The 27,130-nt window shown below is 41.1% G+C and overlaps 1 protein-coding gene across 1 annotated transcript in view; it reads right to left on the bottom strand.

Moving 5' to 3' along the window:
* Positions 1–27,130, bottom strand: part of LOC139695601 (zinc finger CCHC domain-containing protein 24-like) — a 65,554-nt gene that overhangs the window by 16,684 nt on the left and 21,740 nt on the right. Inside the window, exon 2 of the mRNA XM_071594401.1 lies at positions 23,273–23,513. Coding sequence (XP_071450502.1) covers positions 23,273–23,513 — 241 coding nt within the window. The remainder of the gene's footprint in view (positions 1–23,272; positions 23,514–27,130) is intronic.

Genomic DNA, 27,130 nt, shown 5'->3' with positions numbered 1-27,130 from the left:
ATTATCTCAGTCCAACCGACTTATCGCACAGAGCTGGATAATATTGTGCTTCGAGGTAATAAAGATCGAAGCGGTGAATAGAAAATTTTTGAACTCACTGAAAAAGTTAAGACACTGACTCGAAAACAGACGTACGTAGAAACCTCTCCGATTTGGTTTCGAAACTTTGTTCCTTTGCGACTAAAACTTTTAAAAACATTTTTACTTCTGAAATACGATAAAACACCATGGTTTATGAAGATACAATGAGCTAAGTTCATAATCAGTAATTGGTTAGGTGTCTGTGAGTCACCATTTACAGCTCTACTGAATTACCCGTTTTCAGTCTGAATCATGTCTTTCCATTTCCTAAACAGCTTATATTTTTCTGCCCTATCCTCATTTTGGAGAACATGTGCCAATATTTCAACGCTACTCTCATGCTTATCTTACGAAAATTGGAAGAGGAAAACAAATTCAGGGGTTGCGTGCAGTGAAATAGTTGATAAAATATTGGAAGGAAACAGGATAAATCAGAGTAAGGATCAATCCCTTACACCAGCATCGTCAAGGAAAAAGATAAGCATACGCGATAAAAGTAATTAAATTAAAATTAAACATTCGATGAAAATAAAGAGGCATTTGTTTAAATCTCAACTCAAAATTTCATATATTCTAGTATATTTTATTTATAAAAGTATTTCTATTCTTTTTGATGGAGTGAGAGATGGCACATTGATAAGAATCTGGTGCACCTTTCTATCTTCGTTAAACAAGTCTCTTTTTTGTGTCCTCGACAATATGAATAAGTTACCAAATGCATTACAATGCTACAATGCCAGAAGGTAAACATTATTCGTCTTGACCGAGATACGAACCCGGATTCCTCGATTTCCGGCCGAATGCTTTAGCCAGTTAAGCTAGAGGCATCTTCTTACACCCCGAAAATTTGTTTCCGGAGTTTTCGGAGAAATTTCCCTGTGTAATGGCACGCCTCTAAAGGTAGCTTAACTGGCTAAAACGCTCGGCCTGGACACCGAAGGATCCGGGTTTGAATCCCGGTCAAGGCCAATGATTTGTACACTTTGAAGGTGTTTCATGGAAATGCACATCAGCGGATGACTCTGCTTAAAGTTACTGTCTCGGCTTCTCCCGCAGTTTCTTTGAATTAGTAAATGCATTTTACTGCATTGAGTTCCCAAATGAGAGGTGACTTTTTTTTAAACGGGTGTGGTAGGAGTAGATACATCCTAACCAACACTTCCTTGTTTATTCAAGTAGCAACATACATAGTTATACAACACTGCTATATGCTGATTGAGGGGATACCTGCTCGCGCTTAAATTCCCCTTTTGTCTTCAATCGCCTAAGTTATCCGATATGAGATTTTTAAACAGTTATTTACCTAAACTCTCAAGTATCCAAGAGATACATAATAATACATTTGAAATTACACACATAACCATTTACAGAATACGCAGAACATTAGAATTTAGGCACTTCAAGTACAATTAGTACATATTCTCACAGTATTCAGCACAACTACAGAAACATACAGCATAATATATACATATGCAAATAGTTTATATCGTACATGTATGATATATATTGCTTTTTCACCTAGTTGTAGAGCACGTTAAATAGGAGAATTTACACTGACAATAAAATGTGTTTGATGTGTCTGCTTACGTTACTTAATTACCACTTATGTGACGAAATCAAATAGGAGTTTACAATTGGTATTTAAACAGAATAATACTACTTCGCGCAATTTTAGTTTCTTTATCGCCATGTTATACCATATTTCTAGTCCTTTTCTTTCATAACGGATACATTCTTCAATTCTGTGTTTGGCGGTGTCCTTTGTTAAGCAGATATCACATAGGTTAGTTCTCGATTTCCCAATTTTGTGAAGGTAATTTGAAAATTTTCCATGGCCTGATAGCATTTGGGTAGATTTATGTGATAGGTTGATTTTTTGTTTTAATCTATCGCAAATAACAGGGAAAATGTCCTTTGGGTATGAGCCTTTATCACTGTTATTCCAGTCAGAATGCCACTGAATGATGGATTCTTCCCTCAGTCTCTTTTTAAGACGTTTTTCCTTGTGTATTGATTTTCATCAAGTTCAAGATTGAAGTGTTTAGCCCTATGTCCAGATTGTAACTTGATTATAGGATTTCTTTCCAGGATCTTGTATTTTAAGGGTGGTCGCCCGCAAATTATACACAACGCGTCAGTGCTGACCGTAGAGTAGCCCCTACATACTATATTGATAACAGGCAGGGGCTTTGAGCTTCTTTTAGTTAACGGTGAATTCTACTTAGGTTGATCTTATGAACACAAATATCGCAACCATAGGTGGCGATGGGAATTGTTACTCCATTATAGATGATTATTAAGAAGTCGGTGCCGAACTTAAACCTGCAGTATCTTCGAGCTGCCCGGAAGATTTTCTTTATTTAATTGGTGGTGTATTTAATGTGGACTTGGTAGGATAATTTCTCGTCTAGCATAATTCTGAGGTATTTAAATACGTAAGCCCTTTTTATGTTTTTATTATAAATTTTCACATTAGGGTTCCTAGCCAACTTGCTTCCGAAGATCATGTATTGGGTTTTAGCAGTCGATATCGTTAATTTGTTATCAGTTTCCCAGTTTTCAATTATATATATATATATATATATATATATATATATATATATATATATATATATATATATATATATATATATATATATATATATTATATAAATATATATACACCATAATCATAGGTTCCATTTTGGCTCTGGTGCTTGCTTCTATAGTCGGAGCCATATCGTCTGCGAAGGCAATGAGCTCGCACCCAATAGGGAAGTCTCCTAAATTCATATTGGTTAGCGTGTCGTCGAAAATAGCTTCAATTCTACCCTTGATAGCTCTTTCAAATGTTTTGCCTAGATCCGGAAGCAGTGTGATTAGCCTAAATGAGGAAGGCTCAGATGGATCCTTTTCCTTAGATTTTTAGATGGTATGCAAGGTTCCGATTTTCCATGAGCCTGGGAAATATGAAAACATGAGACAATCATTAAAGATGTTTGTAATGAATTTGTCCAGGTTTCCGGCTAGTTTTTGTAATATGATTCCATGTATCTGGTCGTGTCCAGGTGCCTTCTTGGGTTTGATTTGTTGGACTGCTAGTGATACTTCGTCCTCGTTGAACGGTTCCATGTCTGGGGTGTCCGGCATGATTAGTGACTCCTCCCTAATAATCAATTGTTCGTAATTGTCAGCAGTATCGTCGGCCAATAAGGTGTTTAATGATATTTTAATTATTTCCTCCGTAAGAGGGATGGTACTGTCAAGGATAGAAGTTCCAAGTATCGCGGGTAGTTTAACTTTTTCAGCAAATAGTTTGTAGACGAGTCCCCAAGCATTGTGTCAAGATTTCTTGAGCTAAATATTTCCCAAGATTTACGTTTGGATTCTTTCATGTTGAGCTTATATTCCTTTAACTTGGCTTTATATCTGTAACGAAAGATATTTTTATCCTGAGAGTTACACCTTTGGTAGTCTTTGCGAAGTTTGTCTACGACTTCTTTCATTCGTTCTAGTTTAGCGGTCCACCAAGGGTGTTGATTATCGAGCTTGATGTAAACCGGAATGTTTTCCATCATCGTGTCGTTAATGGCAGAAGTTAAGTTAGAAATGCGCTCATTTGTTTTGAGTGGGGAATCCAAAGTAAATGTCTATCAATATGAACTAATTTTTTTAAGAAGCTATTATTGATTTTTTCCCAATTCACGCTACCAAAGTTGAATCTTCTTTGTGGTGTCAATATCGTTTTGCCATCCTTAATTTTTATCAATAGTAGCCTATGATCACTTGTTATTAGATCATGCATGACCTTTCACTCATTAATCTTTCTAAGATAAGGGGCACTTATTACAGCTGGATCGATATTAGATGAACCGTTTAGACTATAAAAAGTTTCCGGTTCGCCAGGTTGGTTTACTATAAACAAGTTGGTCGAAAAGATTAGTTCTTCTAGGAGGTTCCCCCCAGCGTCAGATGTTGATCTAAACCAAGTTTCACTCTTGGCGTTAGAATCCATAGATATAATCAATTCTCTGTTCTTAAAATGATCTATTATTGAACGAATTTGCGAAAGAAAAGCAACAATGTCACGGCTTGGCGGGAAGTAAGCACTGACCAAGATAAAAGATTCTAAGAGAGATCTCACTTCTGCAACAACGATATACTGATTCGTAAAGTTAGCAATTTCCAGAATATCAAGGTCTTCATTGAACACAATAATAGCCGCATATCCTCTATTTATTGACCTGGTAGGCACAATTCTCGTTTTAAGGCCTTGTCCTGGAATAATCCAATGACTGTTAGGTGTTGTGAACATAGTATACGGTTCTTGAGCAAGGCAAATGTCTAAATGAAGCTGCTCCTTTACTACTCTTAGTTCGTCTGTTGGCGTCTTTGCACGTTGTAGATTGACTTGTGCTAATATAAGGCTATTACTAGATGCCTCCATGTCTATTGTCTCTATTAAGTTCCGCAGCCTTCTTTGATACAAACTACATTTAATACCCGACGCCTTATGGTTGCAGTCTTCGATCTTGGCTAATTTACAATTTGCACAGGTGGGTGTTCCTTCATTCTTCTTGCATTCCTTAGTAGTGTGCTCCTCGGAGCAATGGGCACACACAGAGTTTGGTGCATTGCAGTTCTTCGAAATGTGGCCGAACTTTTGGCATTTAAAGCATTGAGTGATTTTGATGTAATCACTTACTTTATGTGAGTCATAACCGGTATAGACCCTTTTTAAGTTGTTCAAGGTTTTCCTAGTTTCACAGTCTACTTCAATGACACAATTTACTCTCTTATTTTCCCGTTTCCCAAATTTGAAGATCAGCTTAAGGTGGCACGTGTCCAATAGGTCGTTTTGTTTCCTGATACACTTCAGTATGTCGTCTTCAGATAGGTTCGCGTTAACGCCAGTAATACATATTCTTGGTTTGTTTTTAACCTCTCTGCGTATCTTCAGGATTTTCTCGTTAACTTATTGATATTCTTTCAGTTTCAGTTCCAAATCGTGGTTTTCCGCCTCCAGGCTAACTCCGTTGTCCTTCATTTTCGTTAGTTTGGTGATTTTTATGCCGGTTTTACGCGGGTCCATTAATTTCATAATTTCTTTCTTCGTATCTTCACTGGTTTCGATGCCCTTGTCATCAGAGGGGTAAATCATCAATGCCGTCCTACGTTCTGTGGTGATTTTCTTACCACCTGGGAGCATGACTTTATTCGTGTTGTCCTTCCTCTTAATGGCAGCAATATCTGCAAACGATGCAGTTATGCATGGTTTGCGGCAGCTTGTCAACTCTTCCCGGACAATTTCCCTTATCATCTTGTCATCGAAACTGTGCCCAACTTTAGCTTCTAGTTTCCCGGTCGTTCTTTGGTATCTAGACATTAAATTACGGAATAAGTCGTCCAGTTTTTTAAATTCGACAAAGATTTCACCCTTTCTGGACGAGGAAATTCTCTCATTATTAATAATTCGTCGCGCGGTGTCACTGGCGGCACTAAATTGGACATCAAGTGACGGAAGTTCTGTTTCCCCAAGTTTAGGTTGGACGAGTGAGAGGTCCTCACCCGGAATGTTTCCCGAAACCATATTGGATGTTTAATGAATACTAAGATTTCATATGTTGTTTATTGCCTGGGCTCGCATATAAAACTGAGGTCACTTTTGCATTAGAGAGACACACTTTGAACCCTTCACTCGCTAAAACACACGAAACACATCACACTATAAAATAATACCTAAACCATCACACGCAAAAAAGGTAAGACAAAGCAAGCAGTAAGTTAAAGAAATATTGAGCAAATTTTTAACTGGTTGATGCAGGTGTTGAAGGATAATATGTAAACACTTTGAAACTCACTATGATGGATGTGTCTTTGATATTACACGCTGTTCTAGAGAATCAGCAACTCCCGGACCATGAGCACGTGTTCCGGTTTACTTTTAAGTCGTCAAATCGTCAGCTAATTCACAAACATTTTGACCATTTACATAAAAAATCACTGTTTAATTTGGATAAGAAATCTTTAGCCGTTCGGTCAGTATGGTCACTTCCGGACTGTGGCCACGTGTTCCGGTTCACCTTACTATCGACCAATCTTCACCAAATTTACAACCATTATTACTAATTACAACAAAAAACACTATGATTAATTTGGTTTTGTAACCATCACCGTTTCCGAAGATATGGCCACTTCCGGTCCGTGACCTCGTGTTCCGGTTCACCTTAAGGTCATCCGGTCTCCACCAAACCGACAGCACATATTACTTTTCACAATACTTCTCTCCCGTAACTATTAAAGCACTCACTTAACCGGTTTCCGGGATATTCGTCAAAACCGTTTTTTAGGGGTTTATTAAAAAATTAATTACGCCGTTATTTTTACCTTTTAGCTATCACAACTGGTCTGTTGATGGATAAAAGATGCGGGTACACAACAATAAGATAAAACTTAGGACCAGTTGACTAATAACCGAGAGAACACAGTTTCAAAAAGAGACTAATTCTTTCGGCTACGCTCAGGTCGGCCACGCAGAGCTCCTTGCCGGCACGTCTGACTTACCGGAATGAGGTCCCTGAACTGAGAGGTGACTTTTGTCAAACGAAAAAGAAATGTTTCCAAATCCAAGCTAAGCAAAACGGATAGTGGTGATAATTAACTTCATATGCCTACAAAAAATGCCCAATTATTTTTTAATCAAGACAAGAGAATTATGTGGTAGTTTTTGTCTATCCAAAACCTACCTTAACCGATAGATTACCAATATTAATAATGGAAATCAGAGCGAATTTTTCAAAATACGATTCGTTCAGATATTGACTAAAATACCAAAATGTACGATACATATGTTAAAATAACCTTCTCAAATAAAAATCATAACCACAATAATCGACCAGAAGGTCGGTTTGGTGGGTGATGGTAGAGTTCACCCTGTACTAATCCCGATGGTGAGTGAAATTCACCCATTAGGGTAATAATGAGGGCCAGATCATTTCACTGTACTTCAAATATAATTTATGCATATTTATGCTCAAAGTTGAATTTATACGCGGTCCATTACGCACAACGCGGCAGACATATTGAACCTAATTCACAAAACGTAAAGCTCCACGAATGTTGATTATTTCTTACCACTGCAGATAATATTGTATAAGGATACAAATGTGAAAAACCGGTGTACTGGGCGAAGGGTATACCATACTTTGTGCTCTCAGAGGAGGGAAAGATAATATTTGGCGAATTCCATTTTATTTGCTGGCATGATACGGAGGTTCATCATGATGGCCTAAATATTTGTCTGAAAAACTTTTTCTTCGGCGTTCCATCGAAATTCATTGACAAAAAGAATTAAAGTTGTGTACCCAGTAAGCTCACTCTTCATCATCAAGTCATTAAAAAACCATTATAAAAAGAATATGAGAAAATATCAAATTAGGTAAATTATTTCTCCTATGATTACTTGGGGGATGATTAGTTTCAGTTTAGGAAAGCGAAAAACACGCGCAATACATTAGTACTAATGAGGTCACAAATAGAGAGGAACATAGAATACAATCAGGATGTGATTGCTTCAATAGTAGATTTTGAGAAGGCATTTGATAGAAATAATTTGAAAAATTTCGTGTATGTACTCGTATTGTAAAATACAGGAGTAAATTGGAGGGCTAGCCGACTTATACGCAACCTGTACATATCTCAGTCAGATCAGATGCAGGTGGTTTACGGAGAGTTGGGATGGTCAGTGTTAGGAAGAGAAGTAAGGCAGGTATGCCCATTGTTACCTGTGCAGTTCACTGTTGATGAAAAGGAATTGATTGAATAGGTATGTGAAAAACTGCAGATAGCAATGATAGTCGGCAGGGAATTCATAAAATCAGTTAGGTTTGCTGATTTTCCAGCTATAGTTTGCCAGTCAGTCAAGGGATTTCATGAATTGCTGAGTGCATTGAAAATTCAGTGCAATAGAATTGGCATGCGAATCAATATAAATAAAACAAAGGTGTGTGATTTTCCAGAAAGAAAAAGGCTAAGCTAAACATTAAAATAGGAGGGAAAAAGGCAGAGCAGAGAGAACATTTTGCGTATCTCGGAAGTGTTTTGGACCAACACGGTCAAAGCAGTAGGGCTGTTAGGTCCCTACTTAATTTCATTCCTATCTGCAGGATCTCACATGCCTCTTTAATCATTTCCTCCTCATATACGTTGAACAGCACAGGTGATAATGGACATCCCTCTCTTACAACTCTTCTTAGCACTGCCCATCCGGACTCTCTGTAAACCACTCGCAGCTGATCTGTCTGAGACATGTACAGTTTGCAGATAAGTCGCCTATCCCTCCAATTTACTCCCGTTTTCTGCAATACAATAATTAATTATTATATTCCTTTTATCAAATCCCTTTTTGAAATCTATGAAACAGACAAGTACATCCTAATTGTATTATATGTTCTTTTATTAGTGAACTCATTACTACATTGGCATCACGCGTGCCCCTCCCCTTCCCGAATCCAAACTGATCATCCCCTGATTAATCATTTGCCCTACTCTCTATCCTTTTGTCGATGATCCTGAGAACAAATTTAGCTGCGTGTGGATTCGAACGTATTTTTCTGTTGTCCTCACATGATTGAGCCTTTGATTTCGGAAGAGGAACTAACACTGACCTGAAAAAGTATTCCAGCCAGATTCCTTCCTTAAAGATGCTACGAATTAGTCCATATAGATTCTTCCTCCCACATTTTCCTAAATCTTTTAGTAGTTCCGCAGGAATTTTATCCACCCCCAGAGACTTATTTGATTTCATCTCTCTCAATGCCCTTTCTATCTCATCTTCAAGTATGCCTGGACCTGAGCTATCTTCATCTACGTCATATTCCTTTTCTATGTCTAAGCTTGTTGGCCTAAGTTCTCCAGCATACATCTCTATACATTTCTTCCATATCTCTTGGATATTTTCTGGTTCAATCAATATTTTCCCCGATTTATCTCCGATCGTTAACACAGATTTCCCCTTCTCAATTCCCTTTAGTGATTTAACCTCCTTGTATAGCTCACCAATGTCACCACCAGTCCCCTGCAAACTTTCCACATCTTCGCACTGCGTCTTCCTCCATGCTTCTTTTTCTTTATTTGTTACCCGTCACAATTCATTTTTTAACTCTTTGTACTTCTTTCTGCCTAATTCTTTGTTTACATTCTTCCATTTTCTTCTCTCATTTGTCTTCCAATCACTCATCCGTGATCCATAGTTACCTATAAACAGTTGGTATAGTTTCTTTGGTGGCTTTCGATATCCATTTTTTTTAATATATTCCCTTTTTCTCGATAGTACTCAGCTCCTTTCAAATTTATCTCATGATTTTCTCTATAGCCTGCTGATACTCCTTCCTTGTCAATCCAGTTAATACTTTTACATTCCATTTCCTAACACGCCATCCCTTCTTCTCTTTTTGAATCAGACGCTACACTTCATTACTTCTAAATTGTGATCACAGTCTACATCCAATCCCGGGAAACTGTGCGAATTGATCACACTCTTCCTAAATCTGTGTCCAGCCATACTTTAGCCAGACGGATAAATTTTTTAGATCACCGGCATTTCCACCAACACCTTGATAGTGATGGAGATTAGGAAGGCGGTGTTAGCTGATGGGAGATCGGAGAGTGAGGTGCAGGGAGGGTTTGAGGAAAACCAAAACGTTGCAGGAGAAATGGTTTTAATTGAACCGACACCCAATTTAAACCCCAAAATACATTAGGTACGTGGGTTGTTCAATTGGTCCTCAGGAAAAATATAAAAATATTATTTTGGGTAATTTTTTATACTATTCAACAATTCCCTTTTATCTCGATTCACTTTCCCAGTGATCTCATACTTTTTATAGCCGTTCCAAAACGTAGGATTTTGGAAGGTACTCAAAATCTGTGTTGGCGATGACTTCCGCGTTTGGCGTGAATCGTTCTCCTCAGGGCAATTTTTTTTAGTTTGGCAACAAAAAATTTACTGGGGGTATTACCTGCTGAATATGGTGGATTATGTAATAACTTGTTCTTTAATCCTATAATATTTACCATCATTACTGAGTAAGTAAGCATTGTGTTGTCGAAGGAGAATTTTTTCTTTGTCAAACGAGGACGTTTTTTTCTTGATTTCTTTGTTCAACCGGTGCAATTATGACGTATAATAATCTCCACTTATTGTTTCTTCTTATCAGAAGTAATCGAAATAGGTGATTCCACGTGTATCCCAAAAAACCGTGACCAGCACCTTGTCCACCAATTTCACCGTCTTCACCTTGCTCGGAACTGGATCTCCTTTAGCCCCTGTTTCGAATGTTCCTTTGCCTCTGGAGTGAAGTAGTATATCCATATTTTGTCCAGAGTTATTATCGACAGCACCATCGTATCTGCAACCCCTACCCCTACTTCGAGGTTGCTGCCTATGGAAGAGGAAAGCGGTCTAGGAGGGGGGGGAATTACTCGTATTATGATAGGCAGTTCCAATGTCCTCCGTATAATGTTTCCCTTACGACTTAGGGTCCAAGGAGAGGGAGATGTTGGATCGTTGTCCTCGTGGTGTATACCCGGCGGCTGGGTTCCTCGGGTGACGCAGGCGGTGAAGGCGGCTGCACGTGACGTGGGTTGCTCCAAGCTACGAATTTTAGAACATGTAGGGATAAAAGACGCCACGCACTGCGGATCCATGGAAATTCAGCGTTTTTTTGAGGAACTGAATTCAGAGGGGAAGCGGGTCGGGGCGGAGTTTAAATTCCCAGTAAAGTTAAACATTTGTTCAATTGTCTCGCGATTTGACCGTGGTGGAATGGTTTGGAGTCGGTACGAAGGGGTTAATTATAGATTGGGAAATTTTTGTCGGGGAATTGGAGTGGACTTCATAGACTTGTGGCCTGTCCTTGCATCGTATCGGGAGTCTCTTAATCGTTCGGGAGTACATTACACGGTTAAGGTAGCGAAAAGGATTCAGGAACATATGAGGATAGTTTAGCACATTTAGTAGACTAGAGAGTAGGTCAACTAATAGGAATTTACTTAATAGACATTGCATGTGTCATTCACAAAAGAATTGCGACAAGAATCACGGCTTTATATAGTGAACTATTAGACTTAGCACAAGAGAATGAACAGGTACATATAACTCCTAGAGTAAGTAGCATCAAAAAGAAAAAATCACAATAAATTGATAAAGAACAGACCTATCTCCGTTGGGACAATCAACTGTCGAAGTTTAAAAAACAAATTAGCCGAATTTAACCATATGGTTAGAAATACCGAAGCCGATGTAATTATACGAACTGAGAACTGGTTATCTCAAGACATTACAGACGAGGAGATTTTTTCTAGGGGCATCAGAATTTCCAGAAGAGAGAGAAAAAATAGGATTGGGGGGAGGAGTGTTCATATCTGTTAAAGATATTCACGAAAGCAGAAGTGAATCATTCCTTAATCGTAGCATGTAAAATGTTTGGTGTTCCATAAAAAGTCCTCGGTCAAAAGGAGTCTACATTCGTGCATACTACGGACCCCCTGATTCCGGAGAAACACCAATATTAGAACTAGAAAGAGAGGTCGCAACTTTAATTTCCCATTTACACAATAGAAAAATTATAATCGGAAGGAATTTCAATCTTCCATTCATTAATTGGAAAAACTATAGTTTTATAGCAGGAGGTGAGGACAAGGAGTCATGCGAGTCCTTGCTTCGTGTTTTCGCATCACATTCGTTAAACCAATTAGTACTGACACCCACCTGAAGAAACAATATACTTGATCTAGTAGCCACACATTTATCCGAAGTTGTCCTAAATACAGCCACACTTTGGACTTAGTGACCACAGAATAGTGCTAGTTAAAAGTAACTTGATGACTATGAAAAATCGGAAACCCAAAAGAAAAATTTACTTGTTTGACCGGGCCGATTACGAAGGATTCAGGCGTGACCTACTGCAGTCTTATGGTACATTTAAGAAAAGTAGTAGAAACAGAGACAATGAGAGTTTTTGGAGTGCTTTTCTCGACGTCACACGAGCTACAATAGAAAAACACATACCTAGTAAATTTAAAAGTGACAGGAGGGAACCTGGATGGTACAACGTAGAAGTACGGAAAGCATAAAATACCAAAGCGCATGGTATTCAAAAATGAAGAGATCGCAAAAGGACGAGTCTGACATTAAACAATATGAAATAATACATAACTATGAAACAGCTAAATCGTTAGTAAGAAAAACATGTCGCCAGATGTTAATAGAATTTTAAAATAAAAGATAGGGTGAGTATTTGGAGTATTTGTAATCCAACTGGGAAACAAGTCGACAGTGCCATCCCTAAATAACAACGGGAAAACACTTAACACCAGTTTATAAAAAGCTAAAACATTAAACCACTATTTTCAAAGCGTTTTTAATTTCATAGGAAAAATTCGAATCACCACCCCTGAGTTATTACCGACCAACCTCTCTCACATCTATCTCATGCACAATTTCAGAGTACGTTATTGTAATAATTACGAGTAGCGGATGAAAAATCAGAATGGGCAGCATCAGCCAAATTGGTTAGACAAGGTTATCCATTATCACCCGTGCTAATCAAAGTATACAAAAAAATGGCAAAAGGCATAGGGAGAGATACAGGTATGAATTAAATTAAAGAGAGAGCACAACATTAGTCAGGATTGCTAATGATTAAATTTTAACCACCCAAAATTTCAGCCATAGTACCTCTGGCGGAAGCACTACACAAGTAGTGCGATAGAAATTGTTTGAGAGTAAATTAACAAACGAAGGTAATTAGGTTCTCGAGAAATTGAGAGGTTTAGTTAAGCTTTAAAGTTGAGATACAAACCAGAGCAGATAAGACAATTCAAGCATTTAGTTAGTGTTTTAGACAATAGTGATTTTAGATGGATCAAGTATGAAGGGAAAAAAAGAAGAATTGCGCAATAGAAGAAGCTTCTACCAAGAGGAGAGAGTTGATGGCAAGGACATTCGAAAAGAAAGAAAGTCAAAAATTTTGACGCATAGAATAGCTTAGTATAGCTCAGTCTACGGCGTCTGTCCCAAAAATAAGTAGAATAAATCCGGGAAAAAAATTTATTGCCAGTGACGAATGCCATTTACTCATATTCTTCAAAATAGCAGCGCCCTTGTGCTTCGACACACGACGCCAGCGCCACTACCAGTCGCGGTACGCTTCCTGGAAGGCGTCAACGGGATCCTCGTGTTAAGACATCTCAATGGCCTCTTTGGCGTTATTCAGCGTTCCAAAATGGTTTCCTATCGAGCTCTTTTTTATTATTGGGAACAAAAAGAAGTTCGGTGGAGACACATCGGGGCTTGAGGGCGGCTAAGGTGAGGTCTAAGAGATCACGCGAGTGTCACACGAGCAGCCTTCTGATCTTCCGACAGCACCATTGGGACCATTGGCACACACCGTTATCATTACTAAATATTCGGTAGGAATATGATGCACTGTTTTTTTTCGAATATTGCCCTCTTCTGCTAACATTTGGACACCCAGGTGTCGATCGGAGTTGAGCTGGTCTCTCTCACTTTTTGCACATTTCTGTCGCACTGTGTAGCTGACGGGCGCCCAGGGTGTTCCTCATTGTCAACCTCCTCTCTCTCCTCCTCTCTAACATTTTGTGTCTGCGGAACAACCATCCCTTAGGACATTCTTCACTAGCATACACGTCTCCGCACCCAATTTTCCGAGCTAAGCACATTTTATCGCGCCCCGTTGCTCCATGGAACGTGGTATCGTGGATTCATGACGCGATCCTCGAACAGGGGTCCAGTCTAGCAGGGATCTACACACGGCAACGACCCGCAGAAAAGTGAAGCGGGTCACGTCGCTTTCCTAAGACCTCTCACCCCTTTCCAAACCACAAATCGCCCCACTCCAGTCGTCCACGTCGGCGGGAAAAAAATTGTTCTACTTAGTTTTGAGGCAGAACTTGTAGTCATTGAGGCAAGAGGATTGTAGATTGGAGGACTTTGTGGTGTGGGTATGGTAGAGGACAGTAATAATGAAATGAATGGAAAATTAAAGCAAACGAAGAAGTGATAGGCATGGTAGAGTAATAAGGAAAGTTTTTCGAGGAAATTCAAAGGGAGCAGGGAAATTGAATACATGAGATTCTGAGATGCAATGAGGCTATGAAGGTGTGCATTTAGATTAGGCGACATAGAAAATATAAGGTATGTTGAACGGAATGAAGGAAGGTAGGAAACTATGCAGAATTGAAGAAATTCTCGTTGCAGCCAAGGGGGTCATTGTTTTAGTGTCCTGATGGACTGTACACGGTGGTAAGTGTATCACATAAAACTACATTGACCGGCGTATAACTGCTAATACTTAATAACAGTTGCTTATACTTGCACTTGCTTATACTTACTCTTGCTGCTTATACAAATAATAACAGGCATAAAGTAACAATGTTTGTAAATGACATTAACAGCAAAGCTTCATGATGCACATGAAAGTAATCGGAATCAAACCACTTGTCCACATTATCGTGAAAAAACAGCCGCAATAGTGAGGGCATATCTATTGCTCTAAGAAAGAATGCGATTGAAATTCACCCGTCACACAATCAGAGTGATAATACACAATTCGTCAGCGACAATTAAAAAATTATTGATAAATAAATAAAAATATGAGTCCATAGAGGGGTGAATATAACTAAAGGATCTCACCAAGTGAGTGTCCTTGGCCTCTGCATTCCAGCCACCTTCACACGGTGGGCCTGTTGAGATGAGTGACCTGGCGGGGATTGGGTTCGAACCCCAGAGGAAACGGGTGAACGAACGACTGAGATGTGGTCTAATGGGGACTGTGCAAGAGTAACACATCTTACAGACCCTCTCCCCTAATTTACAGAGTTATTAATACCCCAAAAATGGCAACGGAAGAACCCAGAGGCCAACCGCGGCGTCCATAGCCTACCAGAAATCTATCACTGCCTCCCCAAACTAAAAAGTATCAACTGAGGTCACCACCTTGAGACCCGGGATGTGCAACAAAAGCCATTGGGTATTTGACATCCTGCGAGTCAAACCAAGTAAGAGGGGATATAAAGGACAGCTGCTTGAAGGCCTAACACCCTCAGGTGTGTGTAAATTGGGTTCCAAAAAACCATATGAGAGCCTTGGGCGAGTGACGCAAGGGTGGAGGTCGTCGCGGAAGTAGGATACTCGACCAAAAGATCAACGAACTTGTAGACGGAAAATAACGCGCAGACCATGCTTGGCCCAGATAAGTGACAACCACAAAAGCAGGAGAACCAACGAGACGCCTGAGGTGGACGGACAAAAGAGATGAGCGGCTGTGTAAAGCACTACTGCTACATACAAAGTAACCAAACTATATGTACTCAACTAAACTGATAGCAATTAAGGTTTTCAAGCGCCATTCGTCATATTTTTTACGAGAGTCCTAGGTAGTGTTATTTCATTCAATTCATCCTGATTCCACACGTAGCATAAATGTGTATTGGTTTTACTATATTTGTAAATAGCTCAGAGATATCTTGTAATTAAAAATCTAACATGAATGGCACATATGAGATGACCGTTTAGCACCCACGCGGATAGAGTCGTTAAAACGAAGCATCGATAATGGAAGGACCATAGAGAGTTACGGACCAAAAATCACAGTGTTAAATGCTGCAACAGAATAGGGTGCGTTCATTAAGTAATGCTATTAAAATTCCCACGCCGCTCCTGTTGGTCGGTGTGGGATTGCACGACTTGGAGTAGGTGGCGGGGGGGGGGGGACAAACCTTTGCCGCAAATCCGGTCTCAGCACTCTCCAAGCTGTGAAAACGGCAGGACGTCAGTTATTGTAAATCTCTGCGCGCCGACCGTGTCACGAAAAATTTGATTCGACGATCGAGCAACGTTACGCGATTACTAAGTTTTGTGCTAAACTGAAAAAGTCTCTTGAGGAGACTAACAAAATGATTCGCGAGGCTTATGGGGACTCTTCCCTGTCCTACTCACAAGTATCGAGGCGGTTAAAGGCCTTTAAAGAGGGCCGGGAAGAGGTTCACGACGAACAACGTTCTGGGCGGCCGTCAACCAGCAAAACCGACAACAATGTGGCTCATGTTCGATAGTTGTTGGACTCTGACCGTCGATTGAGTATCAATATGGTTGCCAATGAATTGAACTGGTCGTCTACCGTTGTGTTTCGCATTGTTACCGGAGATTTAGCGATGAAGAAAGTATGCGCCAAGCTCGTGCCCAAGGTGTTTGCCACAACCCGCTACGAGTCCGCGAGTTTCTAGCGAATCAGCAGGTGTCAACGCTGTCCCAACCCCCCTATAGTCCTGACGTCGCTCTAGCAGACTTCATTTTGTTCCCTCAGATTAAGGCAGCCCTGAAAGGAACCCATTTTTCGTCCATAGAAGAGATGCAATCAGCCGTGACGAAGACCTTGCGAGAGGTCCCCGAAGATGCCTTCCAGGGCGCGTACCGGTCATGGCAAAGTTGCCATATCCCGCAAGCCGCCACACGCCCTTGCGGCGGCCTGCGAGATTTTAAGTAGATATAGATGCAGGTGTCTCACTAGGCTCGACCCCTGTGGTATGTGAAAAAATATCCCAGGCTGTAATAAAGACTGAATGGTCGCGCACAAAGGGTCATGCATGGTTGGAGCTCTAATGGGACTAAAGTCACGTGAAGTGTTCCCCAAGGAAGTGTCATCGACCTCTTCTACACCATATATAGGTAAACGGCATTAATCAACACTGCATTTAACTGAGAAAGATGCTTATTTGCAGACGACGCAGTGCAGTGCTCATTTTACGATCGTAGTTACAGATACATTCTTAACGTCTTGGAAATAAAGTTGCAAGCAGACTTTAATACATTACATTACTGGTGCGCTAAGTGTTAATTAGATTTAAACTTAAAAATAGGTGTAGTGGTTAGCTTAATTACATGAGTAGTTCTCCCCCGAATGCTTACTACATCAAAAACACCGAAATAGAAAGTATAATCTCTATTAAATCCTACGGGAGGGTTAAAACGCGACGACATATTTGACGCTTGTTAGGCCTCAAATAGAATATGCTTCGGAGTCCTTATGAAGACCGTTTCAATAACGAAATAGATTGTGACTGGGAAAGAGGAGTTACATTTGTAAAACGTTGGTATGATAGCCGTAGTTATTAAATTCATGAAAGGCATTAAATTATTAAGAGGAACTAGGTAGGGAATCACTCACGGAGCAAAGGTTAAAATTCAGGTTAAACCTCTTGCAAAAGTGGAAAGCAGGTGGAAGCAGCATCAGTATTGATGTTGAAAACATACGAGGTTGAGTCCCATGGTGCTACGGGAGCGGTGACCATAAAAATAATATTAGAGAGAACAAGTGCATCACCGACAAATTTAAGATTCATTTTTCCCCCGCGAAAGATAATGGATCAGAAAAATGCAAACGACCACGCTTGGGAGAAAAGTGTTCTTCATTCTAGGTAGTCTGGTATGTTGACAATTTTATCCAACACTTAATAGAATGAACTTCTTGGCCCTGGTAGTAGTGGGCGGCGACACTCAGGCCCCGCAACCATTCACGAGTAGAGTGCCCCCCTCCGAGAGACCAAGGGTCTCCCCCCTCAAGGCAGTCTCGTCTCCCTCTTGGCTGCCACCGGACTCAAAGCCCCCTCCCAAGGGAAGCTCTCCACCGTTTCATATCCCTCTGTGCGCGAAATCCCATTCCCTCCTCTCTATCTCTCTGCCAGCCTCCCAGTACCTGTCCGTTTCCCCCATCCAGCCCTCCTACAGTGTCCTCCTCCTTAGGTGATCTTTAATTGACTTTTTTAACTAACGCAATGGAACACAATTAACTGCTATTCAATGGTAATAATCTCTTTTGATTCGTGAAAGCATCATAATGCCTAGTCTTTTGCATTAGAAATGCTGATATAGATAGATATGTCGGCATGCATATATTTTCTGTCAACAATTTTATTATTTCCGATTGAGGATTATTGAATTTCTTCAACTTTAAATCATTTCGCACTGCATTTTAGCTCACTGTGGCTGGAGACACATTGCAAAAATTGCAGAGTGTAAAAATCATTCGTCTTGACCGGGATTGCGACCGGAGCGAATGATTTTCACACTCTGCAATTGTTGCATTATAATGCATATTAGCGGATGACTCGGTCAAAAAGTTACTGTCGCGGCATCTTCCACAGTTTCTTGTAATCTGTAAGCACATAAATACGAACGACAGGAAATGGTTAAATTTCAGCAGTGTTTCAATTTTATTTTCAGCAGTGTTTAGCGTTGGGAAGAGTCTAGATAAACAAAATTTGTAGAATTTTCCAGAAGTTAAACTTGTTCAGGAAGATTTCTTAGCAATTGAAACCACCCAATGCCTTCTGGTATCCAATAGTCAACACCAATGCCTTCAAAAAACACCACATACTGCAGACAAATAAAAATTTAGATGTTTCATTTGGACCAAAGTCATCGATACAACACCCCCCGCCTCCCCCCTCCTTAACCACCACCTCCATCGTCGCTTCATGCTCCACGTGTCCCCCCTCCACACACACACCCTCATCCCCCTCCCCCCTCCTGCCAGAGGACGACTGTGGCCTCGTTTGAATTTTCCTCGCCAATTTTATTTCCCCCACTTTTCCCCTTCCCACCTCCCAGTCCCGATTCCCCTTCATTCGTTTGAATCATTTTGCACTTGCCCCATCTCTCTCCCCATCACCAACAGCCATCATCGCCTCCCCTTCCCTCCCCCCCAACCCACCCCCTCACCTTCTCGTGCCGTTGATTCCCGCGTTCCGAGGCACACAGGGATCCGCGACTCATTACACCAGTAGGATGCCCGCGACAATGTTTGAGAGAGTCCTTCTATTACAATGCGGCCCTTCCCATTACATTGGACTCGGTTCTTCTGGACTTTCCGGCAAAATAGCACCCTCGTCCCCTCGCGCCTCCTGAGGCATGACGGCATGTTTTCCCTTTACCATGCGTCGTACAGTACTCTTTTGTCAATGACTTTCGCGCGCTCCTTCCCCTACCCTATTTCCTCAAAATTCGATGCATTCGACCACTCCCTCTCGCGAGTTCCCCTCGCCGATGGAGACCGTCACTCGGAGCCCAACCCCACTCCCACCTCCCGGGAGTGGTACAACACCTGAACGTTGACTGGACGCTGACCCCATGACTGCTTCCAAATCGATTTCTGCATTCATGTTTTCCCATATCAGAGACCGTAGCTTCCCAGATAATGTATCCATATTTTCGGACAAGATCGCTAAAACAATATATTAAACTTTTAAATATCAAACAGTTCTGGAAACTTGTACTTTAATAAATGATATTTCACAACGTCTGAATTACTGATTCCCAGCAGGTCTCGGACGAACGTTTGGCTATCGAAGCGGGGAAGGAGAAGATGCGTATTTTTTGGCAACTCTTCCTTTTTTCGCAAATTCAAATCAATAAACAAATCACAACTTAAGAAACTCTCACCCCGTTGAGGAAGAGGAAAAGGCCGCGTGGATATGAACCATAGGGATGATGAAGAGCACACGTCATCCTGATTTTGGTGAGATATTCAGCAATGCGGCCATGAATTATCGTGGTGCAACATTCCAGCTATTACTTTGGAATGTACACTTTTGCAACTAATATAGCTACATTTATAATATGCTACATTTGCGATAATCTGTGCTGGTACGTCATTCCGTAGCACCAATCCCACAACATCGAAAAATAGCACGACAAAACGTAGTTCTTCCCGCAGAAGCCACCCACCCGGCTTGTTGGTGATTCTGGAGATTACCGTACGAAATTTTGGTTTTTGCTATCAGGATTAAAATGATGTTGCCAAGTGTCATCACCTTTGATAAACTTCAAAATAAAGGCCTCATCTTCATGCACCATCAACTACAATCGCCAACATACGTGCTGTACGAGAATGTCTTGTTGCTTGGGTCTGAATAGCCTCGGAACCCACCGCGCACAAACACTTCTCACGTGCGATTCCTCTGCCACTACCTCGTGGATGGCTCTCAATGAAATCTCCAATATTTCTTAAAGTGCTGTACATGTCATTCCGTGATTTTCTCTCACAATGGCAGCAGCGATGTTAACGCTTACTTCTGGTAGAGTACCGACTACAGCTCTGGAGCCACCTTCCTTTGACATTGATTCTATTCACTCTTTAAATATTCCAGAACACCTTCCAACTGCGCTAAGGGAAATTACACAATTTTCCAAGACTATATGTTTACATTAATCTCAGCTTATGATTTGTTCTTAACTTCAATTTATACTTTTCCACAATAAATAATGCAAATAAAAATTTATGAACGACTCTCGACCCTTTGTAGGACTAACCATAAATTTAAATTTACAGTTAAATCTGATAACTTTGTCCTAAATCTTTTAAATAAAAACAATGCGGTCCCGAGCACCCATTTCATCCAAAGCATTATATTATCAGGTATCAAATAATTAAAAGCACCTATTGCTCTTTGGTGAGTTGCAGATGGGGTGTGTGAGTGCAAGCAAGCAAAAAATTAAGATTTATTAGATAATACAGGAGACATGTGACAAGAGCGACGCTGTATTTCTCTATTTATAACCTATTTAGTGTTGAGTGTGATCTCGAATAAATACTTAGGCGTTACCCTCACTCGCGAACTCTCCTGGGTGAAACAAAGACAGGGAATATGTGGACGAGCTAACAACAAATTAGAAACCATTAGAAAAGTATTGGGGAAATATGACGAGAAGATTGAAGAGTAGTGCCTATATATTTAAGGTCACTGACTCAAAGGATAGAGGATTAGAAAAACTGACGAGGACGACGCTTGGATAATAAGGTTTTAACATGATGCGTGCAAGTTGGCTGAGTGGTAGTAATTTTAACTACCATTTACAACATTGTTCTCTTGAATAGGTACATGTCTCAGATGCAGACGCCTGGAGATCTCGTATGTTATACTCAAATGATCACATTATTATTTAATGCACCATATATATGCTAACCCTCTCCGCGGATCCTCTCTCTTGTGTATTCTGATGACCCCCGGAGCTGTGCTTGCGGCAGTTCCTGGAAGGGCCACCCATGCCAGATAGATAGAAGGTTAGGAGCCGGACGTATGTTAGTCCGCGCAGGATCTGTGCCTCAGTGAGGCGGCTGCGAAGCCGTCTGACCCCAGCGGGGAGGCCATTGAGTGATGGTGTCACGTTAGAAACGCTATTGAGAAGGGACGCAGAAAACAAACCCCATTAATCTTCCCCTGCTACTATAAATGACATAGATCTGAGTATGAGTCCTGGCAACTACGGGATTCAGTCCGGGGAATCGGGATGGTGCGGTGGCTAATGTACAGGCTTCCCACCGAGAGGGCCCCGATTCAAATCCTGGGGACAACATATATTTTTCAGAGGTATGCGGAACCCTACTTGAGGTGCTTTGTGGAGAGCACTTTGAGTGAGTACGACGTCCGTCGCATGGGACGTTAAACTGCGGACCCCTTGGCGCCTTTCGACAAGAAGTAGGTATACATAAAAAATCCCAGGTGACTCAGAAAGGTATTATTTAGATTATATTATGGTAAGGCAAAGGTTAAGGAACAGTGTGATCGTTTCGCACAGCTTCCCGAAAGTGGATGCGGACTCTGGCCGCAATTTAGTTGTTATGAAATGTAGCGTCCGTTTCAAAAAGATTAGGCAGTATTGGAGTAGGGAAGAGATGACAACGAGGTGGGGGAATATGGTTTAGGTACGAGGATTAACCGCGGGGAGAAAGCAATAGAGTACGGGAATAAAAATAGTTTAATCCTAACAAACACTTGGTTTAAATACGACAACAGAAGTAGATGTATGTTGAAAATATTCATGGAACCATAAATTTATCAGTCAAATTATTTTATGGTGAAGCTTAGATTTAATAACAGAAATAACCCAGTTTCACAGAAGTGGATGCTAAATTTAAATATTAATTTAGTACTATCAAAATTTTAAGAAGTAGCAACATAAAGCAGCGGGAAAACTGATAAGTGAAGTTAGGAAAACTAGTGTATATAAAAGGGAATATATTTATACAAGTAGAAGGGATTTCCTCAGCCAGAAGCGACACTATCGACAGTTAATGTAAATAAACAAGGAATCCATGGATTACTGACAAGATGATTAGAAAGAGAGACGAGAGAAGGAAATGGATTAATATAAACACAGAATTAGGTAGAAGAAAGTGCAAAGAGATAAATACTAGACTGATGACGGATATTAATAGGCTGAAAAAAATGCTGGAAAATTTATTATGCAATAATGGAAATTTTCGAAGTAAGGGAGAAATTGGTGCGCTGTACAGGAGGGTGAAATCATTTCGAAAACTAAGTAGATTTCATCTGTACACACTATTAAATATACCAAATAATATTATTTATTGACGCAAAAAAGAATCGATTGGGATTGATAAAATACATTAGAGGATCAAAGGCAAGTACATTAGGCCAGAATTTTAAGATGCAGAAAAATAATGTTACCTAGATGAAGATAGCTTAGGGTTGGATATACTTGCATGCTAGATGGAAGTCCATTAAAGGAAATGAAATGAAATGAGGCACTGTAGATATATAAAATCCGGGCAGAGATAATTAAAAGTCTAGAAAAACGTGGAAGGAAATTTTTAATGAGTTAATACGAAACATTAATGAGGGAGTAATTTGTCCGGAGGGGTACGTTCGATCAGAATAAGTTCGCATCCCAAAAAAACGTACAGGGAGTCATACTAAGTGAGAATTTTAGACAATTAGTTTGATTTCACTCATGGCCAAAATGGTATTTAGGATCGATGATAAGATGATGGGGAGGAGGGCCAATGAGTACTCAGGGAACGAGTAGTTTAGGCTTAGGAGGGGGAGAGGTTGCGTGATACCAGAGCAGTAATGCAACCAGTATGCATTTTTTTACGTCATAGATTTCGAGAGAGCGCTCAATAGAGACTGGAGGAAAACAAGTACCAGAAAAGTTCACCGCACCACTAACAGAAAAAATAGAAAAAAGTGGTAATTAAGGAAACAATTACTCGGAATATTTCATGGTGCGATTGGCATATTTGGAAACGTGATGGCTTTTTCTCTTGCCCGTGCAACCGAAGGTGACGGATCTTATACGTCTCCGGTGTTACGTCAACCCTGCTCTCACCGATTATATCTCCAGGTGCAGGGTGTGATGCTCGGATGCCGCTTCCGTTGGCGGCGCCAACGACGCCGAGGGTGCGACGCGCGGGCGCCATGTGTGATGACGTAGTCACATGACTGACGTAACCACCGCCCTCGTACACCCGCTTGCCGCCACTGAGGCAGCCTCCTGCAAATGCCGCGTAGCCCAGGTGGTGGGGAGGGCCGCAGAGCGTTGGACTCCAGAGCGGAGAGACAATCTTCGGCTGAAAAATTGAAAGACGTTGCGATCAGATAGACGCCAACACTCCGGCAGTACATTCGTATCTGCTCGCGGACATAACTTCTTTTCTAATAACATACAAATTTTGAACATTTGGACGCAAAATTTGGAAAACTGAAAAGTTTAGGAAATGGAGAAGTTTTGGCTGATCATCATTATGAGAACATTGAGAATGACTCAGGAGGCCATATTGAGTACCACAGCCAAAGTACATAAAGTGTGTGTATATATATATATATATATATATATATATATATATATATATATATATATATATATATACACATATATACAGAAACATATATAAGGAAAAGGGATAGGAACACGTATAAAGGACGAACACAATAGAGGTGGGGAAGGCGGAATCGAACGGATCACAAGAGTAAAAATATTTCCTCAACCGGGACTCGAACACCGGATCTTTCCACTTGCCGGGCGGATGCTCTTAACCACTTGAGCTATCGAGGATATGTAATTTGCCCTGAGATCCGTGGGTCTTATATGTCGCCAAGCGCCCCGATTCTTTAGCCAAGAGATGGCGTCAGGGGGCTGTTTCACCCACCAAAGGAGAAATAGACAATACACCAGAGGAAAGGACAGTGGTTAGAATTCATACATATATATATATATATATATATATATATATATATATATATATATATATATATATATATGGGTCGCGGTAGTCCAGGGGGTAGAGCGTTGGACTACTGACCAGAGGGTCCCGGGTTCGTTTCCTGGGCAAGGCACTCTGGGCACCTGCAGCTCCACCCAAGCTATGTGATTATTCGGGTACCAGGTCTTCCTGGGAAACCATAACCGACAAAGGGAATGGAACTGGTCCTCATACCCTGATGTGTGAATGTCACACACCGTCGGCCTGGGTGAACTCTACCATCACCGACCGGACCGGTCGACCTTTAGGTTGATTACTGCGTTTATGGTTACATATATATTTAAAAGTTATATATATGTGTATAAATATTTAATACATATATGTATTAAATGTACACCAAGATAGAACTGGCGAACAAAAACACAGAAACATACAAAAAAGAAAACAATATCCCAAGTCATATCCTTACTCCCACCCCCAAACCTTAGAACACCCTAGTTGTCTCTCCTCCCAAAAATACACAAACCTAATATTCCCTGTCGCCCTATAGTTTCCAGTTTCAATTCTCCCGCCGAAAGAATCTCCGCATTCCTTGACCACCACCAAAACATATTGTTCTCTCCTTGCCCTACTCCATGAAAGACACATCTGACTACCACTTTCTCCGCCGTTTAAATTCTGTCTCCATTCCCCCAACCTCCCACCTTCTTATAAACCGCATCAGCATACTCACCGATACCCTCAATTTCTGTCGAAACTTTCAATGGTGCACCTTCTGTAAATCACATAGTAACCCTTCCGACCACATAAACGCCAATCCCGCACTTGACGAATTCCGCCCTGCTTCAACCCATGAACCAAAACCCCTTCCAAGTAACCATCCTGTTGAAATTTTCGTACGTCTACTTCTCCACAAAGTTTCCAATAAATCCTTCATAGAATCTCTCAAACCTAAACGTAACTTCTCCACGAAGGAACGTCATGCCCGAAATATCCTACAGTCCAATCCCAACATCGTAGTCACCACCGCCGGTAAAAGCTCCTCTGTTGTAATTCTAAACACCAAAGATTATATTTCCAAAGACCTCGGTCACCCCAATGATACATCCACCTATACCCCTCTCACCAACAACCCAACACAAACTTTCCAAACCGACATTTGGTCTTTCTTCCTCCACTCTGGACCTGAAGAAGGCCTCACCTCCCAAGACATATCCCTACTTTCACCCCCAAACCCCAGAACACCCCAGTTTAATCTCCTCCCAAAAATATGCAAACCTAACATCCCCTGTCACCCTATAGTTTCCAGTTTCAACTCTACCACCGAAAGAATCTCCGCAGTCCTTGACCACCACCTACAACCCCTTGTACTCTCCTTGCCCTCCTTCACGGAAGACAAATATCACATCCTCCGCCGTTTAAATTTTGTCTTCAATGCTTCCACCTCCAACCTACTTATGGCCACCATCGACGTCACCTCCCTCTATACTTTTATTCCCCACTTAGAAGGCGTATCCTCCCTCCGACATTATCTTTCTCTAAACCCCCCACCCCAACGCCCCACGACCGGATTTCTCCTCAATCTAGCTACTTTCGTATTGACAAAATACGCATTCCTGTTCCACATTTTTTTATTTACAGACCAAAGGCACAGCGATTGGAACGAGGATGGCGCCATCTTACCCCAATCTCTTCATGGGCCACCTTAAAGAGACTTTCCTTTCACAGGAACCTTTCCAACCTCTTTTCTGGGTTGTCTACATAGACTCCATTTTTATTTTCTGGGCACACGGCTCTGAGTCCCTCAATAATTCCTAATTGGCCTCAAATTCTTCTTTCACAGTTAAATTCACTTCTTCCAGTTCAGACTCCAACATTACCTTTCTTGACAAAGACCCACTAACCATCAGCAATATCTACAACTCACCAGCTGTCACCCTTCTCACGCCAAACGATCAATTGCTAGCTCTCTCTCTCTCTCTATCTGCGGGCACCGGATTTGCAACACCACAGCCACCCTCAACAAATACCTCTACAATCTACACCATTCACGTCAAAAACGCGGTTACCCAGAAAAGCTCCTACAGAATAAAATCCACCGCTCCACCCGACCGCAGACACCACAGAAAAACAACCCTACATCTGACGCAGGACTCAACCTTTGCAACACCTACTCGTATTTCCCCAGATCCCATAGACTAAAAACCTTTCTTAAAGGACTATTTCCTATTTTATGCGACAATGATACTACCTCATCCTTACTGCCCCAATGTCCCTCTCTCGCATACAGACGACCCGCCAATCTCAAAAACCTTCTGAGATCCACCAAACCATTTGGCGCCCCCCCGACAAATTTCCTCCTATTTCCTATACTTGTAACCACCCCCGATGTAAAGCATGTCTGCTTTTCAGATCTGCTCCCTTCTCCCCACAGCCCCTCGTTGCCCCCTCACCTCACTCCTAAGCTAATTGCCTCTCGAAAAACGTCATCTATCTTTTGATACTCCAACAATGCACTTCATTTTACATAGGCGAATGCATTACCCTTTATCCAACGAATGGATAATCACCGCTACTTCTGTAATTCTGCCTCTCTCCCTCCTCTTCCTATCCCTTGACACACAAAGTTCCACAACCTTTCCTTCAACCAGTGTTTCTCCCTAACCATCCTAGAATCCCTACCCGATTCAGCCACCAATATAGAGGTGAGAACTCGCAAATCCGCATATACAGGTATATTAGCTTTCCGATCTTTTAAAATTCCCGCCCTTAACCGCCATCTTTTATTCCCTTCCCAACATACTCTGCACCTTCTCCCCGATACTCCACAGCTCCCGTCCGTATGTGTATATACCATAAACCATAAACACAGTAATCAACCCGAAGGTCGGTTTAGTAGGTGATGGTAGAGTTCACCCAGTATTAAGCCCTATACGGCGTGTGAAATTCACACATAAGGGTAGGGGGGCCAGTTCCTTTCCCTG

This window comes from Hetaerina americana, unplaced genomic scaffold (genome assembly GCF_022747635.1).
Source record: "Hetaerina americana unplaced genomic scaffold, ioHetAmer1.1.p SCAF_60, whole genome shotgun sequence".
Classification (NCBI taxonomy): domain Eukaryota; kingdom Metazoa; phylum Arthropoda; class Insecta; order Odonata; family Calopterygidae; genus Hetaerina; species Hetaerina americana.
The sequence above is the reverse complement of the archived record's forward strand: the minus strand, read 5'-3'. Positions and strand labels throughout refer to the sequence as shown.